Source organism: Trachemys scripta, chromosome 13, assembly GCF_013100865.1.
Source record: "Trachemys scripta elegans isolate TJP31775 chromosome 13, CAS_Tse_1.0, whole genome shotgun sequence".
NCBI classification, from domain to species: Eukaryota; Metazoa; Chordata; order Testudines; family Emydidae; genus Trachemys; species Trachemys scripta.
The window spans coordinates 28,183,231-28,205,874 of NC_048310.1; the positions used below are offsets into that span (position 1 = coordinate 28,183,231).

General features: G+C 42.1%; 1 protein-coding gene across 2 annotated transcripts in view; it reads left to right on the forward strand.

Moving 5' to 3' along the window:
• Window positions 1–19,785: 19,785 nt before the first annotated feature.
• The window catches only part of TENT4B (terminal nucleotidyltransferase 4B), a 48,572-nt gene continuing 45,713 nt past the window's right edge, over window positions 19,786–22,644 (forward strand). Inside the window, exon 1 of one of the 2 annotated variants that reach the window (XM_034788884.1) lies at window positions 19,786–20,439. In XM_034788884.1, coding sequence (XP_034644775.1) covers window positions 19,937–20,439 — 503 coding nt within the window. In that variant the 5' untranslated portion in view covers window positions 19,786–19,936. The remainder of the gene's footprint in view (window positions 20,440–22,644) is intronic. The other variant, XM_034788883.1, reaches the window with a different exon arrangement.

Here is a 22,644-nt window from a genome sequence, read left to right on the forward strand (position 1 = left end):
TATACCCATGGAAACCACTTGGAAGTGAAGAGGAACAGTATGACAGTGAGGGGATCACCCTGTCTGTGAGTAAAGACAGAAGGCTGAGTCTGTATATCATTGGGTGTGAAAAGACACCCTGGAGCCACTCACTGATTAGGCACCTTGAAACAATGGGGTGCTTCATGAAAGACTGCCCTGGCTCCTTGGGGCCAGCAAACGCTGTAGTGAACTGTGGGGGGTGAGAATCTGTTTGAATCTCTATCCTTAAAATACATTTCCTTTTGTTTTACTATGATTGATCTCAGGTGTTGTGTCTGATGCGGGACTGGTGGTCTAAGGTAAAACTGGCTAACTGGGGTGAATTGCTCCTTTGAGAATGGAGGATCTGGGACTTCTGTGGGTGTCCAGTGAACAGGGGCTGGACACACCAGGGGGACACTTTGCAGGGACTCGGTAGTTGGGGTGCATCTCTTGTCAACCGTTAAGACTGGTATAGCCCAGAAGAGAGTGCTTGAATGGTTGACAGGCTGGTTGTGTTAGGGAGCTAACATTCAGCTGGCACAAACAAGATTCCCTAAGGCTGAAGGACAATGGCAACAAGGTGACTCATTGCTTTGGATGTGCTGAGAAACATCACAAAAACGCATTCTGTTTTTCTTATCCATCCCTACTTCTGTTCAGTGCTTGCTGCTTCCCATAACTATCATAATAGTGGGAGATGCTAAGCTTGCAGAATGGTAAATTTCTTACCAGACAATTTCCTTCCTGCTGGCAGTATCTTCTATAATTCTACCCTCTGTGGATGGCTTAATAGCCAAGGAACAGTATTTAATTTGGTAGTTACACTTGTAGGCCATAGCCGACTGTACATAATTTATTAGTTGGCATTGAAGTTATTGTTACTAATCACATTGTATAAGTTTTTGCACAGTTTTGGAATGAATTGTGACAGCAGGCCAGAGAAGAGGGGTCTGGCTAGCATTGGCTGTGCTATAGGTTTGAACTGCCTCCGGAACCCGGAGATAGGGAAATAGCCAATACATATCAGAATTATGGGAGATGTTGCTAGCAGAAAGGAAATTATTGGGTAAGAAATCTTGCCATCGAGATCATCACAGGCCCCTTATAGCCTTATAATCTATTAATCTGTTTATAGGCCTCACCCTTTAAGATAATGCAACTCTGGCCGCAAGTCCAGACCCATTTTCTGCCAGGGACTTTGGTTGATGAGCTCCATGCGTACAGAAATCCAATGAGGTCAGCTGGCTGCAATAGCACGGACAGCAAATTCTTGCCTAATTTTTGTTCATACCCTTGGTGCTAGGTTTTGGTTTTGCAGTTCTTAGCCTAACTGTTAGTGGGTTTTCAGGTTTTGATTTTTTCAGTATCTTTCTGTCATTTAAGCCTTGCAGCCTGTTGTAGCCTTTTCCATGCTTGATTATGGGTGAGCCTGAAGAATTCATGAGGGAAGAGTGTAACTGAGTTCTTGCCTGGCCTGCACTGTCCTGTCTTCTACAGTCTGTGAAGATAGAAAGAGTCATTTCAAACTTAAAACGCTTTTTCCTCAGGAGCTGGATATTTAGGGCACTGACAAGTAAGATCTGATAAACTGTAGGTTGCTAAGTCAGCCCTGGTAACTGTCCCTTAGACATGGAAAATTACATGGCACTTACAAGCCCTAGGATAGCAAGAAGTTAATCGCCTGTGGTCCATAAACATGCTCTTTAGAGCCAAAAAAACCTACCAGTATTATTCCCAAAACCCCATAGTCATCTGGGGAGGTCAGGTTACACACCTCAGATGTGAACAGGGTGCTTACTTAGCCCCATAGTGTAGACCAGGGGTCGGCAACGTTTGGCACGCGGCTCGCCAGGGTAAGCACCCTAGTGGGCCGGGACAGTTTATTTACCTGCTTACGCGACAGGTTCGGCCGATCGCGGCCCCCACTCGCCACGGTTCGCCGTCCTGGGCCAATGGGAGCGTCGGGAAGCGGCGTGGGCGAGGGATGTGCTGGCTGCGGCTTCCCGCTGCCCCCATTGGCCAGGGACAGCGAACCGCGGCGAGTGGGGGGGCCACGATCGGCTGAACCTGTCATGTCAGCAGGTAAATAAACTGGCCCGGCCCGCTAGGGTGCTTACCCTGGCGAGCTGCATGCCAAACGTTGCCGACCCCTGGTGTAGACCTTCCCTAAGTCGACGTAAGTTACGCAACTCCAGCTACATGAATAACATAGCTGAAGTCAACGTACCTTAGGTCGACTTATTGCGGTGTCTACACCACACTGGGTCAATGGGAGACTCTCCTGTCGACTTACCTTATGCTTCTTTTTCTGATGGAGTACCAGAGTCGACAGGAGAGTGATCGGCGGTCGATTTAGCAGGTCTTCACTAGACTCGCTAAATTGACCCCCGGGGAATTGATCGCTGCGTATAGATCCCCTGTAAGTGGAGACAAGCCCTTAGGTGGGAGTGAATTCCTCAGGAACTCAAAAACTCCTAGATTGTTTGTAACATGATTGTATCCAGAAGTGTTATGGGTTAGGTGGTGTTGCTGCAGCATCAGGATTCCAGGCATATTCAGCTAATGGCAGGCCTCTGTGGCCAACTGTTAAAATTAATTAATTAAAAATTGCATTCCATGTACAGTAACATGTAGATCAGCTCCATGTTGTTGTTTTCAGATTTTACAAGACACTCCCTCCTTGTCCTGACATCAAAGTCTGGTATTCAGGTCGGAAGGGCAGTTTTATAATATAGGTTACTCATTGACCCACCTTCAAACTTAGCACTCTTTGCTAATCTCCCAAAGGTGGGGCTCTGGGAAGGCAATTCTTTAAAAGATTACTACTAAGTGATGATCTTGTATCTATTGCTCCCACTGATCCCCACTCCTCCTTTCTCTGTTAGAACATAACTTACATACTAGTTGGAAAGGAGCTGAGGCAGTTGGAAGCCATTCCCCTTTTAACATCCCAGAGGTTTCCATGCAGGTAGGGTTTCATGTTCCAAGAATAACTGTTAGCAAACTATTCTGGGCTCACGACCAGAGAGAAGCGCATCCCAAAGGTGAACATCAGTTACTTGCTGTGTAACTTCCTCTTCAGACTGCTAAAGATGGTTTCTATCATTTAATAGCATTAGTCACAAATAAAAAGTAGTAAAATATATCTGGTTCTATTTGATTTAATTTTACAGTAATAGGTGGAGGAGGTGCTGGATGAATGTCTAATGTCTCTGATGTTAGAAATACTGTAAAGATAAGAAAATCTAAGAAGGCCAAGTGTTCACTTGGTGAGCTTTAATGACCGCCTTTTCAGAGCTAGTCTTACTATTAAATATCCAGACTGAAAATCCACTGATTAATTGGATTTGTGATAAAATAAAGAAATTATCTAATGTTTCCAGTTTATCTGAGTGGAAAAAGGAAACTCTAATGAATCTAAAATTGTTAGTTGGGGTACCTATCCTCTCAGTTTAACTTGTTTATATTTATTTCTTCTCTGAGCATGGCGTTTAGTCAGTGAGCAGTCTTCCAGTATTGTACATGACTGCGTTATCAGGACTAAATGTTAAAACAATTTTGCAGTTACATCCACACGTCAGTTAATTTCAGATTGATAATTTAATCAGTTTGGCTTGGATAATATCTGACGGAAAAATATCTAGACTTGTTACTCCCTTGTTTTGATTAGTCTGTGTCACAGTTCATGGCAGAATTGCGTTGAAAAGTTTTAAGCCTTTTACTATATGGCGTTAATTAATATGCATGCAATTTCTGTTCCTCATCCCATAAGGCTGTGTTCAGCTATACTGTCATAACAAATTAGTATTAAATGGTTATTTACGGCCTCTTTAACCCTTCCTTTGCCTCAGAGTTAAGCTTTAATCACTTGAAAAAGATTTTTTTTAAACTTTGTAGGTAGGAGTTGGGGGTCTGTGTCCCTGAGATTTTGTTTTCTGTATATCTTGCTTCTAACCTCTTTTATCTCTGTATTTACCCACCCACTTCTCTCTCTCTGATTCACATAATTGTCACTGATTGGTATTTGCTTTTCAGATACTTCTTCACTTAGCTGATAGAGGAACAACAACTGAAGTAAAGCTCTATCTACCTTTACTAGCTAAAGTCAGATTGCAATAGAGCACTACTGCTCCAGCATACTACAATTCCTTGATTGGGACCAAATATCTTAAACTTCAGCCATACTCTTTTTGAGATTCCCTGGGCAGGCCCTGTTCATATATAGGCCTTTCTACTAACCATGTTTTGTAATAATAAAATTCAGTCCATTATTTCCTTTTAAAAGTTTATAGTGGAAACTTTAAACCAGCTTTCATGCTGTGCTTTTTTGGTCTTCTATTGAAGACCATTTTTAAAGAGCAGTGTACAATTTTTTAATCTTTGTACCTGCAACACATCTACTGAATCACATCTGCATCTTTTTGAAACAAAAACTACTGCAGGTATACATAGCTTCTTAAAATGAGGCTTCCTATCCCCCCTCTTTAGGTATATTTCCCTCTGCAATTTGTCTTGAAATAGGTATTATTAGTAGTTTTACTTATCAAATGTACTCCTGTGTATCTCTGGCTGAACCATGTTTTTAAATTCTTAAGGGCCCCCATCACCCCTATGAAAGTGTGCTCCTTTCTAAGGTGAGCTTGTGTTCATTTGGGGTTAAAGCAACAGCAAGGCATGTGGGTTTTCTGAGCCTGGAGTTTGGATTTTAAGTTGTAGCACCCCTGTTCTCACTTTGGCTTCAGCAGTTGTTTAGAGAGACCTGCTCTAGAAATGCAAATATTTCCTAGAAGTGCCCACGATTCAGATGTTAAGGATGTTGAACTCCATCTTATGTCTCAGAAGTTTGATCATAAATGGTGTTTGAATCAGGAGTAATATCACTCTGAATGTTACTGTCATGGGTGTCTAGTTCAACACAGAATTGGTCAGTAACAGTAAATTTAAGATGTTTTTTTTTTAATAGTCTGTGTGGCCCCCATGTACTGGTAATTAGTAGATCTTCTAATTTGTGTGGAAACATCCGTATCTGTCCATTTTATGTGTGGAATAGTAGCATGGTTTTGAGGTAAGAAGACCCAAGAAAAGGTATCCTAATTTAGATATGACAGTGTTTCTTGTTCTGTTCCAGAACATGACAAGGAGCTACTATGAAAACAACTACTGTTACCACTAGAAAAAGAAATAAATGTACTACTTCCACAATAGTATGTTCTGCAGTGTAGTCTGCTCCCTCCAGCCTTTACCTTCCTCAGTCTTTCCCTCCTGCTCTAATATCTGGTACAATTTCCCCTTTGTCCTTGTAGGACTGATGAGCTGCTAGAATTTTTCCTTCCGAAAAGCACTCTTGCTGAGTGAACACGATCCTTCATGATCCCTTGAACTGCACATTCTAAGCCAAGTTGCAAATGACTACTACTTGTAAACTTTGAGCCCCAATACAAGCTAAAAGAGCTACCCGGTGAGTTACACTGGCAACCCTACAATGGCCTGAATCTGCAGATCTTTAGCATGTCACAATCATTAGGCAACCAATACAAAAGAGAGGGTCATATTTTCCCTGTACTATTAAAATAATTATTTGTACAATCAGACCACTGTATGACATTTGCATCCATATCTCTGTGGGCCAGGGCCCAAATCTATGATAAAGGCACAAATGAGGAAGACAAATTGCTGAGGCAGCAGCTTTTGCATTTGATTTCTGCTGGTCTTTCATCTTCAAACTCTAGCCCTTCTTCCCATTCCCTTGTGGAGGATCCTGCTGCCCTTTTCCAAATCTTCCTTGTAAAGATTATCTATGCTTTTAAATGGATGTCCTATACATCCCCACTACTGTCACCTTTAGATCTTTCATGTGTTCCCATCACCACCTGCGAACTACCTGAACAGCATGCCCTTTCCTTCCACTGCAAGTTAAGATTTTTATAATCAGTAACCCTGAGACTTGTTTTTGATGCTGCACTGGACCAAAGATGTTTTATTTAATCAAATACTAAATTTGTGTTGTTTTTGTTATAATATTAGAGGGTTGAATGTTAGAAAGTGTGGGTACCCTCTTTTGATTGACTTTTCTTTTTAAATTCTACTGGCAACATAGCAGAAAGAAAACAAAATAACCTATATGAAAGATGCTATATGCTTTATTATTCATTGCCTTGTCTGTTAGCATGGTCTGTGTACCAAGACAGTAACTGGCTAATGTATAGAAAGCAATAGAAAACTCACAATTGGATTTGTGGGATCCAGCAAATTAAAGGACCCATGGAGAAAGATTAGGGTGTTTTATATTTAGATAGTGCTCTTCTTTCCAATTCAGTTACTGCTGGGATGGAAGGCAGGTTAAAGAGCTGGCTGAATAGTTTGAAAATATATACAAATTTTGTGAAGTTTTTGAAATAAAATACTTTGCCAAGTGAGTGAATGGGGTAGAGGAGAAAGTAAATCTAATCCAATAGAACTGATTGCAATTAAATTCCTTTCCTTCCTATTGCTCATCAGAGAGTAGGCAAAATGTGCTTTGTGATGCCCCATTAGTGGGGGGAAAAGGAGGGAATGAGAAGGTTCCGTGGCAGTTAAGAGTGGCAGTTGGAAGTAGGAGGGGTCTGAAGGAAGTGTAATTGACTGAGGAAAGATCCTATGAGGGAGGGAGAAAACAATGGGAAGTAGCATAGATTGTGTAAATGTGGAAAATTGAGGAAAGGATGGACTTGTGTTTAAGGCGCAGGAGTTTGGGTTCCATTCCCAATTTGGACAGTCTTCCTGTGTGACCTTGGGCAAGTCATTCAGCACCCTCTGTACCTCACTCTCTCTATCTATAACACATAGCATATAGAGTGTGTGTGTTGTAAAGTATCTTGAAGTGCTCCTCATGTAATAATAATTGAAGTTGTGAGGTGAGGAAAGGAAGAGGCTTGGAGAAAGAGATCACAGAGTGAAACTCTCAGAAATCCTCCTGAATAGATAAGTGAGGTCCTGCTTCTCTCTGAACAGACATGCGTGTGAGCACATCGACCTAGTATCTGCAGTATACTCTTAGCCAGAAGTTCAGTAGTGGGACCTGTTTGCAAGATTCTTTTAAACTGCAAAGCAGAACTATGTTAATGACTTTGCCTGCGGAGCTCCCCATATGTTCCATCTGTCAGAAATGATTTAACATTTCAGGAAGGTGACCTTCCATAGTAATCACCTCATAAATACTGAGATTAACATTATACTTAAATTTTTAAATACAGTTAGCACTTTCCACAACACTCCCTCGAAGCAATGCTTGAAGTGGGCCATGCTATCCTTACTCCCCTTTAGTACCTTATTCCGGAATCTGACCCTGAACAGTTAGAATGCTTAGCAGAACAAAATCAACATAGCTTTTTTTTTATATAGGTCATTAATAAAAAGCCATACATGCCACCTTAAAATACAAATCTTCCTAGCTATAACTAAATCCACAAAGAGAACAAAATTATGGCAATGAGCTACACTGGTGGACTGTGCGTTATGTGAAGAAGTACCTCCTTAAATTTGTTATAAACCTGCTGCCTATTAATTTCATTGAAAGACTCCTAGTTTTTGTGTTATTTGAAGAGGTAAATAACATTTCCCTATTCACTTTCTCCCTACCATCCATGGTTTTATAGATATGTCATATTCCCTGTTAGTTGTCTCTTTTCTAAGCAGAACATTCCCTGTCTTTAATCTTTCCTCAGATGGAAGCTGTTCTATGCCTTTCTCTACACTTTTTTTCCAATTCTAACGTATCTCTTTTGAGATGGGGTGATGAGAACTGCACACGATATTCAAGGTGTGGGCATACCATGGATTTCTATAGTGGCATGATATTTTCTGTTTTATTATCTATCCCTTTCCTAATCGTTCCTAACATTCTTTTAGGGTGTGGTTTTTTGGTTTTTTTTGGTTTGGGTTTTTTTGACTGCTGCTACATGTTGAGTAGATGTTTTCAGAGAACTATGCGTGATGACTCCAAGATCTCTTCCTTGCATGGTAACAGCTAATTTAGACCTCATCATATTGTATGTATAGGGGATTATTTTTTCCATTGTTCATTACTTTGCATTTATCAACATTGAATTTCATCTGCTGTTTTGTTACCCAGTAACCCAGTTTAATTAGATCCCTTAGTAAGTCAACTTCAGACTTAACTGTCTTAAGTAATTTTGTATCATCTGCAAACGTTGCCACTTCACTCTTCACCCCTTTTTCCAGATCATTAATGATTATGTTGAACAGCACAGGTCCCAGAAAAGATCTTTTGGGGACCCTGCTATTTACCTCTTTCCATTGTGAAAACTGACCATTTAATTCCTGCTCTTTGTGTCCTGTCTTGTAACCAGTTATTGATCCATGAGTGGACCTTCCCTCTTATCCCATGACAGCTTAGTTTGCTTAAGAACCTTTGGTGATGGACCTTGTCAAAAGCTTTCTGAAAGTCTAAGTGCACTGTATCAACTGGATCATCCTTGTCGACCCCCTCAAATAATTTGAATAGATCGATGAGGCATGGTTTCTCTTTACAAAATCTGTGTTGAACCTTCCCTAACGTATTGTATTTATCTAAGTGTCTGATAACTTTGTTCTTTACTATAATCTCAACCAACTTGCCTAATACTGAAGTCAGGTTTACCAGCCTGTAGTTGCCATGATCACCTCTGGAGCCTTTAAAAAAATTGGTATTGTATTAGCTACCCTCCAGTCATCTGGAACAGAGGCTGATTTAAGCTATAGGATACATACTACAGATAGTAGTTCTGCAATTTCACGTCTGAGTTCCTTCAGAACTCTTGGGTGAATATCATCTGGTCCTGGTGACTTATTACTGTTGAATTTATCAATTCACGATGCTTCAATCTGGGACAGTTTCTCAGATTTGTCAACTAAAAAGAATGGCTCAAGTGTGGGAATTTCTCTCAGATCCTCTACAGTGAAGACCGATGCAAAGGTTTCATTTGCTTTCTCTGCAAGGTCTTTGTCTTCCTTGAGTGCTCATTTAGCACCTTGCTCGTCCAGTGGCCCCACTCATATTTGGCAGGCTTCTTGCTTCTGAAATACTTAAATAAATTTTTGCCACTAGTTTTTGTGTCTTGCTAGTTCTTTTCAAAATCTTTTTTGACCTGCCTAATTATACTTGGCAGCGTTTATGCTCCTTTCCATTTGCCTCAGTAGGGTTTGACTTCCAATTTTTAAAGGATGCCTTTTTGCCTCTAACTGCTTTTTTTTTTTCTTGTTTAGCCATGGTGATATTTTTTGGGTGGTCCTACTGTTATTTTGGTTTGGGATATATGTTTCGTTTAAGCCTCTCTTATGGTGTTTTAAATAGTTTCCATGCAGCTTGCAGGCATTTCACTCTTGTGGCTGTTCCTTTTAATTTCCATTTAACTAGCTTCTTCATTTTTGTGTTGGTCCCATTTTAGAAATTAAATGATACTTTGGTGTGTTTCTTCGGTATTCTTCTCCTCTCCCCGGATGTTAAATTTAATTACATTATCGTCGCTATAACCAAGCATTTTGGCTATATTCAGCTCTTGGACCAGATCCTGTGTTCTACTTAGGAGTAAATCAAGAATTGCCTCTCCCCTTGTGAGTTCCAGGTCTAGCTGATCCAAGAAGCAGTGATTTATGATGTCTAAAAACTATCTCTGCATTTGATCCTGAGGTAATTTGTACCCTGTCAATATGGGGGTAGTTGAAATTTCCCATTATTACTGAGTTTTTCCATTTTTTCCAAAGCTTCTGCATTATACAAATACAATCACAATTTTGTAACCAGGTCATGATACACTCATTTGACCTAGTTACAACAAAATTGTGTCCACACAGCAGCTTTTATCATAATACAACCAAGTGTCAACTGTACTGGGTTTTCCACATCTCACATGCTACTGAGTACTATTTGTATTAGTGCATTGGAGAAAACCTGGACAACTATCCCATAGTGCCTCAGCTGCTGCTGCCATCAGAGAAAATTATGGGTGTTCATTCCATGATGTTTTCTCTCGCCCCCATTTCCCCTATTCAGATTCTGGGACTGATTATATAATCCCCATAATCCTCCTTTCTCACAGATACCGGGTTTACACTTCAGGTCGCTGAGTCTTTCCACTTTGGGAGTTTCCTGCTTAAAAGCAAAGCAGGTCAGAAATGCTTATAGAAGACAGAGAAATCAGTGACAAGGGAGCTGCACTTCAAGAGCTTTTTGTCCAATTATACTACAGAAGCAAACAACAGAAAAGTGAGTTTCTGGGCTGAGCAGACCCAACTTTACCCAGTAGTGGCCAAGAAACCTGAGAATGACAAAGTTCACTTTCAACTCTGGTAACGAGCATCAAACCATTCCTGTGAAATACTATTCCTGCTACTATGAGTTGCATTAGTAGATGAGAAGCTGCACAGCAGCACTGACTATTGCTCCCTGGCAGAGCTGTTAGGTGTTGGGAATGTGATGGTCTCTTCATGGAACCCAGAACTATAAGCCACTGTGTTAGCCCTCTGCCTCAGCAAGAGTGTAGTCTGCCCAGTTCCCCAGCAAACTCAAGACTCTACCATGTAAAGTCTTCTTTGTCTTGCAAGTAACAATACATGAACCCCAATTCCTGAGTTCCCCAAAGACATCTGTCTCTAGTGTCCAGTCCCTCTCACTGGCCACTCACAGAATTTAAGTTTGCAGCCTCTAAAGAGACAGAGCACACATACCATCCTGTTAGTTTAGCTGAGGATTCACACTTATTTATATATAACAGTACTGAGATAGTTTACAGTAAAAACTAATCACAAATTTATTCATAAAGATATTTAAGTGATACTAAGCAAGAGAAAAACAGTCAGGTATGATTACAAACAAAACAAGATACACTTTCTAGTGACAAAAACTTAATTTTAGCATGTTACAATCTTTAAGCAGTTTTCTCGCATCAAATTACCAGCAGCTCTAGCCCTTCAAGATCCAACTTTCACAGTTCCCGTTCACTAAGTGATGGACAACTAGAATGCCTTTTGGTTCCCCTTATGTTTCCCAATGTCCAATGTGTCTGCCTCAAGGGCCAGGAAGACTTTCTGGGGGTGCAGACTCTGTCCCCCAGTGTTTTCACTAAACTGTCCTCCATTGCTTGTTTATTTGATTGCTTTGTTTATCTTATACGTAATTGTACTTTCATTGTCTTCTGCCTGCAGTCAAGCTGGTCAGACAGGTAAATTCACATTCCTTTGTATAGGGCAGGCTTAATTTATGCACTACTTCCAAAACACATTCTATAAATATATTTCCAGCACACACACAGAATTATTTACAAATAATCCATACATACATCACTCAAAGATATTCCTGACCAGCATGTCACCAGATACGCATGATACCTTAAAAGATATGTTTTGGATACATATTGTGACAACAGTGTTTTGGTTGTGTTAGGCCGGATATGAGTTACAGTATAATGGGGTCTTATGAAAGCTCATAATGAGTGCTATAGAGTTAAATGAAAAAAGCCATTTTTGATTCGCATGAGTTAATCATGAACTCAGGATGAAATTGAAGGGATACCTGGTGAAACCTAACCATTCCAAACAAGTTTTGTTAATTCCTTCTCACCAGTAGTACCCAGCACCTTCCTTTACCTGAGTGGGTGGGGTCCTGGACTGTAATCCATTCTGATTTATATAGGACTTGGCAAAATGACCCTACTACCCCTCCTAGATCTCTTACCATCTGGCATTGCTTAGGCAAGTAGTGAGCGCAGACTTCTGCTTTTATGCTAAACTCTGTTTTTATTGTTACCGTCCCTGTTAATCTGTTCCATCCACCTATTGTGCCCTCATACCTCAGCTGTAAAATCTCTGTAAAACGCCTAGCAGAATGGGGCTCTGACCTTTATTGAAATAATATAAATATAAATAAATAACTAGCCAAGTGTACAGTTTGGAGAGTTCATGGTTTTTTTAAATAAAGCGAATAAGGGAGTTTAAGATATCATCTGCTTGATCACCCCAATTGGATGTTGAGCTGTTGATTTCATAGAAGAGAGAGGTCATGGGGGAGAATGTGGTAGTGGCTGTGTAATTTAATTTGGGGAGTGTATTCCATGCATACAGGTCAGGATGGAAGACAACGTACACTTTTACACATCAGCGAAGAGGCTGCTCATTCCTAATGGAGTGCCTTAGTGAGATAAGAGACTGGAAAAGTAAGGAGGAGCTAATTTGTAAAGGATCTGCAAGATAAGGATTAGGAGTTGGTTTAAAAGAGGGAATGGCACAACTGAATTGATGAGCTAGGGAGATAATTTTTGAAAGCAGCCTTTTAAATTGATTTAAAGTGGGGGTAAAGTTACAGCAGTCCAGATGGGAGATGAAGAGGATGCAGATAAGAACTTTGGTAATCTGGATACAGACAAAGCCAGATCTTAGAGATGTTTTGAAGGAAAAAGTGGAATGATTTGGATATGGCCTGCATTGAGGATCCAGAGAGAGGGCAGAGAATATTGTGGTCTAACATCTTATATCAATTCATATGTCACACAATTAGCTATATTTCTGATGCCTACTCTGATAACATATTCATTTGCTTGTCAGTTTATGCCTGTCGCCAACCCCAGTCTGTCTTTTAGATTGTAAACCCTGCAGCCAGGGGATTCTCTTTTTATTTGTGTTTGTACAACGCTCCGCATAATGCAACTTTGATCCCATCTGAGACATTTCGGCGCTCCCACAATATGTGTTCTTGATGACTTCTTCACACAACACATGGTCCATCTGTAGCTTATTGCGATGGGATAGTGTGAAGGCCAAAGTATACTGGCTTCAAAAAAGAATTAGATAAGTTCATGAAGGATAGGTTCATCCCGGGTTATTAGCCAAGATGGTCAGGGGTGCTACCCCATGCTCTGGGTGTTCCTAAACCTCTGACTTCCAATAGCTGGGCCTGGATGACAGAGGAGGACGGATCACCCAATATGTTTCCTTGTTCTGTTCATTCCCTCTGAAGCATCTGACATTGGCCACTGTCGGAAGACAGGATAGTGGGCTAGATGGACCATTGGTCTGACTCAGTATGGCCGTATGTGTTTAATAATCAGGGATCCTAGAAATCTGCTTAACACGGAAAAACGTGGGTTTTGTATTTTTACATAGAATCTTTAGTTTTTACATTTTTGGGAAAAAATAAACACACACAGTGGAACCCCAATTATCTGATCTAATTGGGACCGGGGTCAGATCAGATAATCAAACATTTGGATAATCCAGGAGAAATGGTGGGGCTCGGGCTGTCAGCTTAAAAATTGTAAATATATCAATAAAGCATTGTGTTTAACTGATACCTATATATATATTGTGGCTAGGGGAACTAAAGTTCAGTGTTTCATTTTAATCACAGAAAATGTGGATTTTTGGTATTTTTTGTAGGAGAATTTTGTTTTGTTTTTTATCATGGAAAATTAGGATCCCAGTTTATAAATAGGCCCACTACCCAAAAGAAAGGAATTCAGGGAAGTGAACTTCCTGCTTCGCTCCCCACTCAGTAGCAGTAGGGTAGGCAGTACTTGCTGCTTCTTCTCTGCCTTTTCCTCAGTCTGCGAATTGGTGCATCCCAGGATGCACAAATAAGGAATAATTGTCCCTATTAGCTTTCTTTCACAGACAGTAAAAACAAACACCAAATAGGAACATTAAAAAAAGTGTTTGTTAAAATACAGTTGGCTTGTCATGCTTTGACAAATTCAGAAAATGCCTCACTTATGTACATTAAAGTTAAGGCTTTAACTGGTTTAACTGTCCATTGCTTCAAAAGGCCTAACTTTTAAGCAGTATTGGTTTGTTTGTTTGTAGCTTGTGATGTTCTCTCACTTAAGATACAAAAGTGAGAGCAAATTAAAGATGGGATGTGAAGTGAGAGAACACAATATTGTTATAAAAACTATTACATTAAAACCAGAACTTGGATGCAACTGCAGTTCACTGTTTTATAATTATAAATGAAGTGCACACCTTGTGGAACATTGGTATGTTGCATAATAAAAAACCATGTGCTTGAAAATTCAGTTTCTCTCAATAACTGATTTTCAGGACAGATATTCTTAGGGGATTTATAAGGAATATAGAGTCTTGTACCTGTTGTTGCAAATTCAAATCCAGTTCAGGGTAGTACGGAATTATCTGATGGCTCTTTTCTGGCATATATGAAATGAGCAGGTGTTCTCAGTCCACATAATAAAAACCCTGACACTTGACTGGAAACCCTTGTGGCAGTCTCAACGGAGGCCAAGGATTGAGGACTGTCGTGCTCTCTCACTCTTAGAGGACTTCTGCGTCAGGATCAGAGCTGAGGCACGTGGATAAGGCTGTGTGGGAAAGCTTTTATTGTCTGTATTTGTTCTCTGAATGAAACCCTAGGGCAGTCAAGCCAGCTCCTTTCAGAAGTTCTAAAATTCATCCCGAACACCTGAATTATGTACCGATCAAGAACTGATTTCTGAATACTAATTACACTTTAATTTCATTTTGCTTCTATATCTTTTCCCCTAATTATTTTAATTTTGTCCTGTAATAAATGAGACAAGCAATCAATTACTTTCTGGAAAGGTAGTATGAAACATCATCTGTTTAAGACCCTACTTTATTCATGATATTATGGAAATTGCAATGTGACACTGCACCCCATATTCTTTATAGTGATATTATTATGATATAATTAAGGCATAATTATGATGCATTTTGTACAACACAGGTTGTGTGAGGTGTCATTGGAAAAGTTATGATTTGCTGAATATGATTATCCTATTTGTATGCATGTATCATTTTTGTATATGAAGTTATGAATATAGACTAGGGAACTGTATTTCAAATGGGCTTACTCTGGAAAACACCTACAGCCAACCTTTCAGGTACAACAATGAAGAAGCCAGATGGGGCTGATGGCCCATCAGCAAAGACAATGGACCCTGGAAGAACTTAACCTTCCTGTGAATTTTCCAGACAGCCTGAAAATAATGGCAGCTATAACTCAGCAAGGTATGCAAGATCACGTGACTAGATTACATGACTCTGGATTCCATCTTGGGATGTCAATATTTTTCCACAAACTGGTCTGGGAACCATTTTTTGAAACAAAGGGGTCCCACCATATGCTAAAGCTATATAAGGCAGGGAGTGACATCATTGATTGTTCTTCACTCCCCACACAAGAGGACTCCTGGAAATACCTGAGGAACAAAGAAGTGGGGAAAGTGCAGGATCCAGGCTAAAGGGATTTCTAGCCTGTGTGTGAAGACCTGAGAAACCTAAGCTGTAGAGCTAATGCACCTTGTGCCTTAAGAATCTACAAGTCTGCTTGTACCATCAGTTAGGGTGAGAATGTTAATTCATATCCAATCTATCTAGTATATTAAGCTTAGTTAGCATTTTTGTTTAATTGCTAGATCTGCTTTGATCTGTCACTTAAAATCTATCTTTTGTAGTCAAATTTATTTTGTTTTAATCTAAACCAGTGAGTTTGGAGTGACGTGCATGGGAATCTTAGCTCAGTTGCATATTCCTCTCCACGCTGAGGGGGGAGGAACTCTGAGCTTGCATTGTACAGTTCCATGTGAAGAACAAGACTATATAATTTTGGATTTATGCCCCAGAGGGGGTGCGTGCATGGGGAGCTGAGAGTTACCTTGGCTTTAGCCTTTCTACTTTTGGTTCATGCAGTGGCGAGGCAGAGAGCCTGCATGTAACTGCAGCTGGGTTTGTCCCTACCTGTGTGTATGCTGGTGGAAGTGTAAAACTGGTAGCAGGTCTGCAGCTTGTCACAGCAGCACAGTGTGAGAGGAAGCCCAGGCTGGTGCATCAGAAGGCTCAGTGGTACCCCAGTTCCAGGTGGCACCTCAGGGGGAACCCATCACATGCAGATCCCGCAATATTAGACTTCCACTGCCATTTTGACAGCGGGAGCCCTGCTGTGTGTGGGGCTGACAGTGTGAGCAGGGGGGGTAAGCTAACAGCAGGAGCCCCTGCTCTCAGCCCTGTGTAGCTCACAGTGGAAAATTGCGGATAAGTAATAATGGACCTTATTACTGCAAATAATAAGGTCCATTATTATTTTTACATGATTTTCCTTGGCTTTTCTGCAACTCGGATGCAATTTTTGGATAATCATCCCACGATTCAAGTAGGGCCTTGAATATGTTTAATTTGTATGCTGTTAAATAGTTTCCTAATAGTGTTATTTTTACATCTTGTTGACGTTATGTTGATAACTAAAATATATATGTAATCAAGAAAGAAAAATATTTATTACAGGAATTTTCACTTACAGATCTCTTTGAAAGTTTGGCCTGCATTCCTTTGCCTATAATATTAAAGAGAGTTTGACATTGTTAATAGTATTTCAGTGACTCGGGTTGTATATAACCTAAGAGCTTTGAGTCAGAGATCCTTCTAATTTGTATGAGAAGCATCTTCTATATAAGGTAAGCAAATCTGAGCTGTTTGTTATGATTTACATCAAAGAAAGGAGCTATCCGTAGCCGGGAGCAGGAGTGAATGTGGAGCTGTGGGAAGGAAATCTACTATTTGAGAAACAGTAGGAGAGAGGATGAGTGGCATCTTGCCTTAGAAAAGTAGCAGGAAAATGATACAGCCTAATAGCCCCATTCCAACTACACTCTGACACTGCTGTATTATTTATGACATACAGTGCACCACATTTAATTTAAACTGGGGTTCAGGAGCTCTTTGCATTGTGGGATATAAGTACTGAGATGTCACTTCTGAGCATGCTCACTTGGTTTTTTGTGTGTTTTTTTTTTTTTTTTTTGGACAGCCTAACAAAGTCTGCTCCCTTTGTGGCATCACACTTTTCAAGACATCCTGGCCTCATTTTGCCAGGCATAAGGAGTAGTGCTGGGACACCTTTCAAGTGATGGATTTTAAGTGTTTTATTAAACATACACAACATGGTTTTCAGAAGATTCAAATATGCTCCAGTCCGGCAAAGACTTAGGCACATGCATAACTTTACACATGTGAGTGTAAACTAAATCAATTTGGCTTCACTGTTTGCAAGATTGGGGTCTAAGCTGCAATTTGTCATTGTTATTGATCGCTGCCCTCTTATAGGTGACCTCAAATAATTTGTTTTTAAATTGAGCTTGTGCCTGTCTTTTTTTCATCATATGTAAAGAGGCTGGAAGGAGAAGGCAACTTACAAAAAATTTTTGCCTTTTTTTATTTTTTAAATAATAGAAATACCAGAAACATCAACTCAGATCTTCTGTGATTTTATTGCAGAACTTGTTGGGGTTTCCAAAAATGTATATTGTTAGCGCTTGTACCTTAATTAAAGGAATGGGGGTATTGAGTATTTAAAAATGGCTTCCTTTCTCCAAGATGTGCTATGCTCAAATCCCTACACTAGCTCCCAATCAGTTTAAAGACCTTGGTCCTAATTTTTAAAGCAATTAATGCATCAAGCCCCACCTACATCAGACAAAATTTTGATAACAGTAGCTGTGCTCCACTGCAATAATGTGGATTGCAAAACCCAGGACAAAACATGAGAGCTGGGGACAAAGCATTCTCTGTTGAGGGGATCCAGCTATGGAACAGTCTTTTAGAGGACATCATGTGAATCTAGAGTCTGATCATCTTTAGGAAATGTTGCAAAGCCTTCCTCTTTGAGAAAGCCTTTCCAGCGTAAGTGACATTCCTAATTTAAACACCCCTTTTATTCCCAGACCTCTTACAACCTTCCCACCAAAAACAAAACCTAACCCAAGTAGAGATCTGAGGGAAAAGTGTCAGTAATTCCATTAAACCCACTAAAGCCTTTGCTACTGATTTTATGTGTAAGGTATTCAGATACTATAATGATGGATGGTAGTATAAAATTCTGTGACAGATATTAAATATGAAACAAAAACATACAGTTAAATCTAACTAAAAATTCTTTCTCCTCCTAATTGCTCAATTTTCATTCTCTTGGCTTTGTGGTATTTCTCTCTCATTCTCCAGTCTTCATAGACCTTGTATATATTAAAGTAATTTAGCATCCTAACCATCTTTTACTCCCCCAAAACATCTGTTGCACACTATATGTCCAAACTAGACATGTTCACAACTATGCACAGGCTTTCCAAATATAGTTTGGAGTAGATGCTTTAGGGACCCTATGATAGGAACTGTAGCCTAGAAAACTAGAGGGCAGTTGGTTCTTACTCCTATTCTGTTTCCCAGATTCAGTTATCCACAGCCATAATCTTACACGTTAGACACAACCTGAATTTGTGAAGTAAAAATAAACCAGAATAACCCCTCCAAAAATGTTCAGACCTTTTTATGTCGTAAAACGAAAAGTCTATTTCCTTCCCCACTTTTTTGCAGGTCAACTTTAACCCAGTCTGGCAAAGAATTATCTCAAACCAATAAACAGCAACACAAAGGTGTGAACTCTACTCTTTATCTCAGGCCTTATCTACACTAAGGAACTAATCTGTTGCTAACAACAGGTGTCAGCAAGAAGGGCAGTTTAAGAGGTGTACATGGTTTGGACCATGAAGTAAGGGGTAAACTTCATTGCATAGTTGGGATAATTTAATAACATGCCTATGCAATACACCTCCCTGCAATTTAGCAGTGTAATACTCCGCGTTATTAATAAACTGGTTAATGTGTATGTGTTCTTCTGCAATGACTCAGAAGTTCATAGTTCACATGCCATGAAAGGGCCAGCTAATTCCATTTCTACCCTCACTGCTGCTGTGTAGTCCCATTTGGCCCTGAGTTCAGAATTGTTACAGTATTTTAGGAAGTGGAAACATAGTGCTTTCAAAAATCCACCAATCTGCATGTATTTTATGGAGTTAATTATAACAAAGGAAAAATATAATGAAAGAACTATCAAAGCACATCTGCCTGTATTATCAAGCATAGAATAGTTATAACTCAGTAATGAAACTGGACAATAGGAAGATAAAAGTAAATATTTTTAAAATGATTTTAAACATTTAAAACAACACAATACCTTTCTCATGTTGCTAATAAGGTAATCAAATTTTCTTCGTACTATTTATGCAGTTTGTTTACTTTTTACATTTAATTCCACTTTGTTTTTAGTCGGATTCACTTTCTCATTTTCAGATACTATTGCATACAGGGCAGGGTGATATTTAAATCAAAATAATGATCTTGATTCTGAGACTGGATCGGCCCACGTGGCCCCATCTGCTCAAGTTGTGCTATTGTGCAAAGAACCATTCGGGCGAATCCCGTTGCAAGATTAGACACTATAACTGTTTTCACTGCAATGAAACATTTCCTGGAGTGCTTTCTGGTCACGAAATCTGATTTGGCACCCGAACGCCCTAACAATTTCGCTGTCTCGCGTCAGGTCAGAGGATAGTTTAATTAGTTGATGACTGAATATTGAGTGGCTCAAAAATACAACAAGCGGGGGGCCCGGGGAGAGACGCGAGGGGGAGAATGGGGCGGGGGGGGGTAGCGATTGCCCTGTGCGAATGGGGTGGGGGAATGGGAGGATAAATGGGGTGGAGGGAACGGGGCTAGGCGCACGAAGAGGGCGAGTTTGGGAGCGAGGGCTGGGAGGTCACACCGGCGCCTGGCTGGGGACACAGCCCAGGTTGCTAGAAGCCAGGGGTGTTAATGTGCTAGAGGGGCCACGAATAACGCGGCTCAGGAGCTCCCCGCCCCGAGCAGCCGCCGCCCCTTTATTACGCGCGGCCCGTAGGCTTGGGGCCCGGGCGGGCCCCGCCTCGCCTCGCTCGCCCGCCGTGAGGGGCGGGGGCTGTGTGGAGCGCAAGCAGGCAGTAGGCAGGCGCAGAGCTGCCTTTCCATAGGAGCCGCCATTAGCGCTGGGACCCGGTGACAGGGTCTTGGCGACGGCGGCCGGCGCGGAGCGGGAGTGGAGGCAGCCGGGGTTGGTCCCCGTTTGATGGATCCCCGGATCGCCTGGTTCCAGCCAGAGCAGCTCGGCCCCGCGAACCGCCTGTGGATGCAGATCTGGGAGACCACGCAGGGGGTCCGCAACCTGTACTTCCCGCAGCAGCGGCAGCAGAGCGCTCCCGCCGGGGTGGGCCCGGCCTCCCTGCCCGGCATGTACCGCGTCCCCCGGATCGACCCCCAGCCCGACTTCCTGCCGCTCGAGAACGCCAACAACCAGCACAACCACAGCCGCCACCAGGCCCCGCCGCCCCCGGGGCTCACCGCCTGGGCCCGGCCTGCACGGGGGGCGCCGCCCGCCGCCTCTGCCTCGGCCGCCGGCAACAAGAGGAAACGTGACAACAAGGCCAGCACCTTCGGGTTCAACTACACCATCCTCCTGGGGCCCCCCGAGCAGAGCGGGGCCCCCGCCCCGGGGGACGGGCCGGCCGCCAGTGACCAGGCCCAGCCGCTCACCCCTTGGAAGGGGAGGAACTACAGTCCGGGAGTCGTGGGGTAAGCGCCCCGGCGTGGCCGTGAGGGGAGCGGGGCAGGGGGCGATACGGAGCAGCTGGGGTGGGGGAGGCCTAGGGGATCGAGAGGTGGCAGTCAGGGGGAAGGGGGCGGGGGGAAACACAGCACATGTGAGGAGAAGCGACCCGTATGGGGCCGGGGCCGGCCGGCTCTTTGGGGGAATCTGCTCCCCTGGCGCCGCCTCTTCTTGCCCTGACGGGACGCACATGGGGTGGGAGGGCGAGCAGAGCATGCTCAGTCCCCATCTCCCGCTGGCCCTGCACAGACACGCATATGTGGGGGTGGGGTGGGGCCTGTTGCACGCCCTCCTGCTGTCATTGCACAGACACCCATATTTATGATCGGGGGGGGCGGGGGGAGAGGAAAGAACGAGTGGTCTATAACCACCTTCTGCTGTCACACATCAGGAGCATCTTTCACAGGCATCGCTCCCTGCTGCCATTGCACAGATGCGCACTCACATGGGAGAGGGAGGGGAGGGATGGTACCTACTCTGGCATCTTCTCTTGCGGTCATTGCCCTGAGGCAGGCTCACATTTGGGGGAAGGAAGAGTTATTTCAAAGGCATCTTCTCTTGATCTGTTTTCTCTTGCATGCCAGGGCAATAGGCTTGTTAGAAATATCTGAGAGAATTATACAAGGAAAAGTGGAGGGGTATATTGCACAACCAACATGTTATACACCAATGAGCAGGAGTCATCACCTTTTCTACTCCCAGATATATATGCAGGATAGGACTGCTAGGAGGCATATTGTACATGTGAGGTTAACGACCATAGTGGATGAAAACCTCCTAATTTGATTGCAGACACTCGCAGGGGGATAGTATCTAATTTCAGAGTACGTAAAGAAAATCTTCAATTACAACAAAATGTGTGCAGTTCTGGAAATGCCCAGGGAGGTGTCTGTATGAATACTAATGTTGCAGACACGCCTATATGCAGGAGGGAGGAATTGCCTTGCAGACTCCTGCTGTCACTGCATGCACTCGTGTTGTGGGTTTCACCCTTGGTTTAATTAATGAATGTCTGCAGAACACTTTGGAGATGGGGGGGGGGGAGCTTTAGTATATACATATTTATTTGTAGAAGCCCTTCCTACTGTCAGTGTGAATGCACATACACATGGGAGGGGTGAGACATTTTTCTCAGACATCCCCTGTCATGCATATGGCACATGGTGGTGGGGAAACACTGTAAAAACAGCCTGCTATTGCATGTATGTACACTCGCACCAAGGAGATGAGCATGTTTTTCAGAATTCTAACTCTTCACATATCTTCTAAAAGTGCACATGTATTCGAATCCACTTGGTGAGACACTTTGCACCGACCTCTTGCTCTCATTGCTTTTATGTCCTGTTGTATTAATACAACAGTCTACGTACTTCACAGACCTTTCCTTCTGACACTGAGTATATTTCCATAGAGAGTATATTTTCTGAGGTATGATGGTACAGATATAAGAGTGCCATTTCTGCGGTACTCTCCAGCTGACCCTGTTTCCCTCTCTGAGAGGCAGAAACACACAATCTGGGGGAATATCCATGTGAGGTTAGCTGTGGTTAGACCTCTTCTAACTGTGTATGTGTGCATCTGGATGTCTTGTCTAAATTGCCTTCTGTGCTGTATATATATTTGGTACTATGTCTAACACAGCCCACACCATCTTGTGATTGGTGAACATATGGTGGGTGGGGTAGATGAACAAACATCACCTGCTGTCATATTCCCATTTTCTATGTGAAGGTGACACTATTTTCATAGATCCACCTAATGTTATAAGCCCATGCATAAGGTGAGAGATCTGGGGAGAACCACTTAGATGCTTTTTACTTCATGCACACATTCATATACTCTCTGGATGGAGATTGTATGATGATGGATGGCTTTTTTTTAAGCTTGTGTGTTGCAAAATATAGTATCTAACTTTGGATAGTTGTCTTTGTAGTTGCAAGACAAGAGCATGTCAGTTGGGGAGTGTCTTTGGCTAGTTCAGCGATATCCCTGCTTCAGTTCTTTGCACAAAGTGAGATGTCGTTGCATGGTTCACATGCTAGATGTAATGTGAATGGCCTTTCTTAAGGCCAAGGTGCACTTACATTAAGCAGGCAGCTGTTGAGCTCAGGTGTCTTCCAGGGGCTCATTGAGATGGACTTATATTTTCAGTAATTACTGGTGCTTTTGGG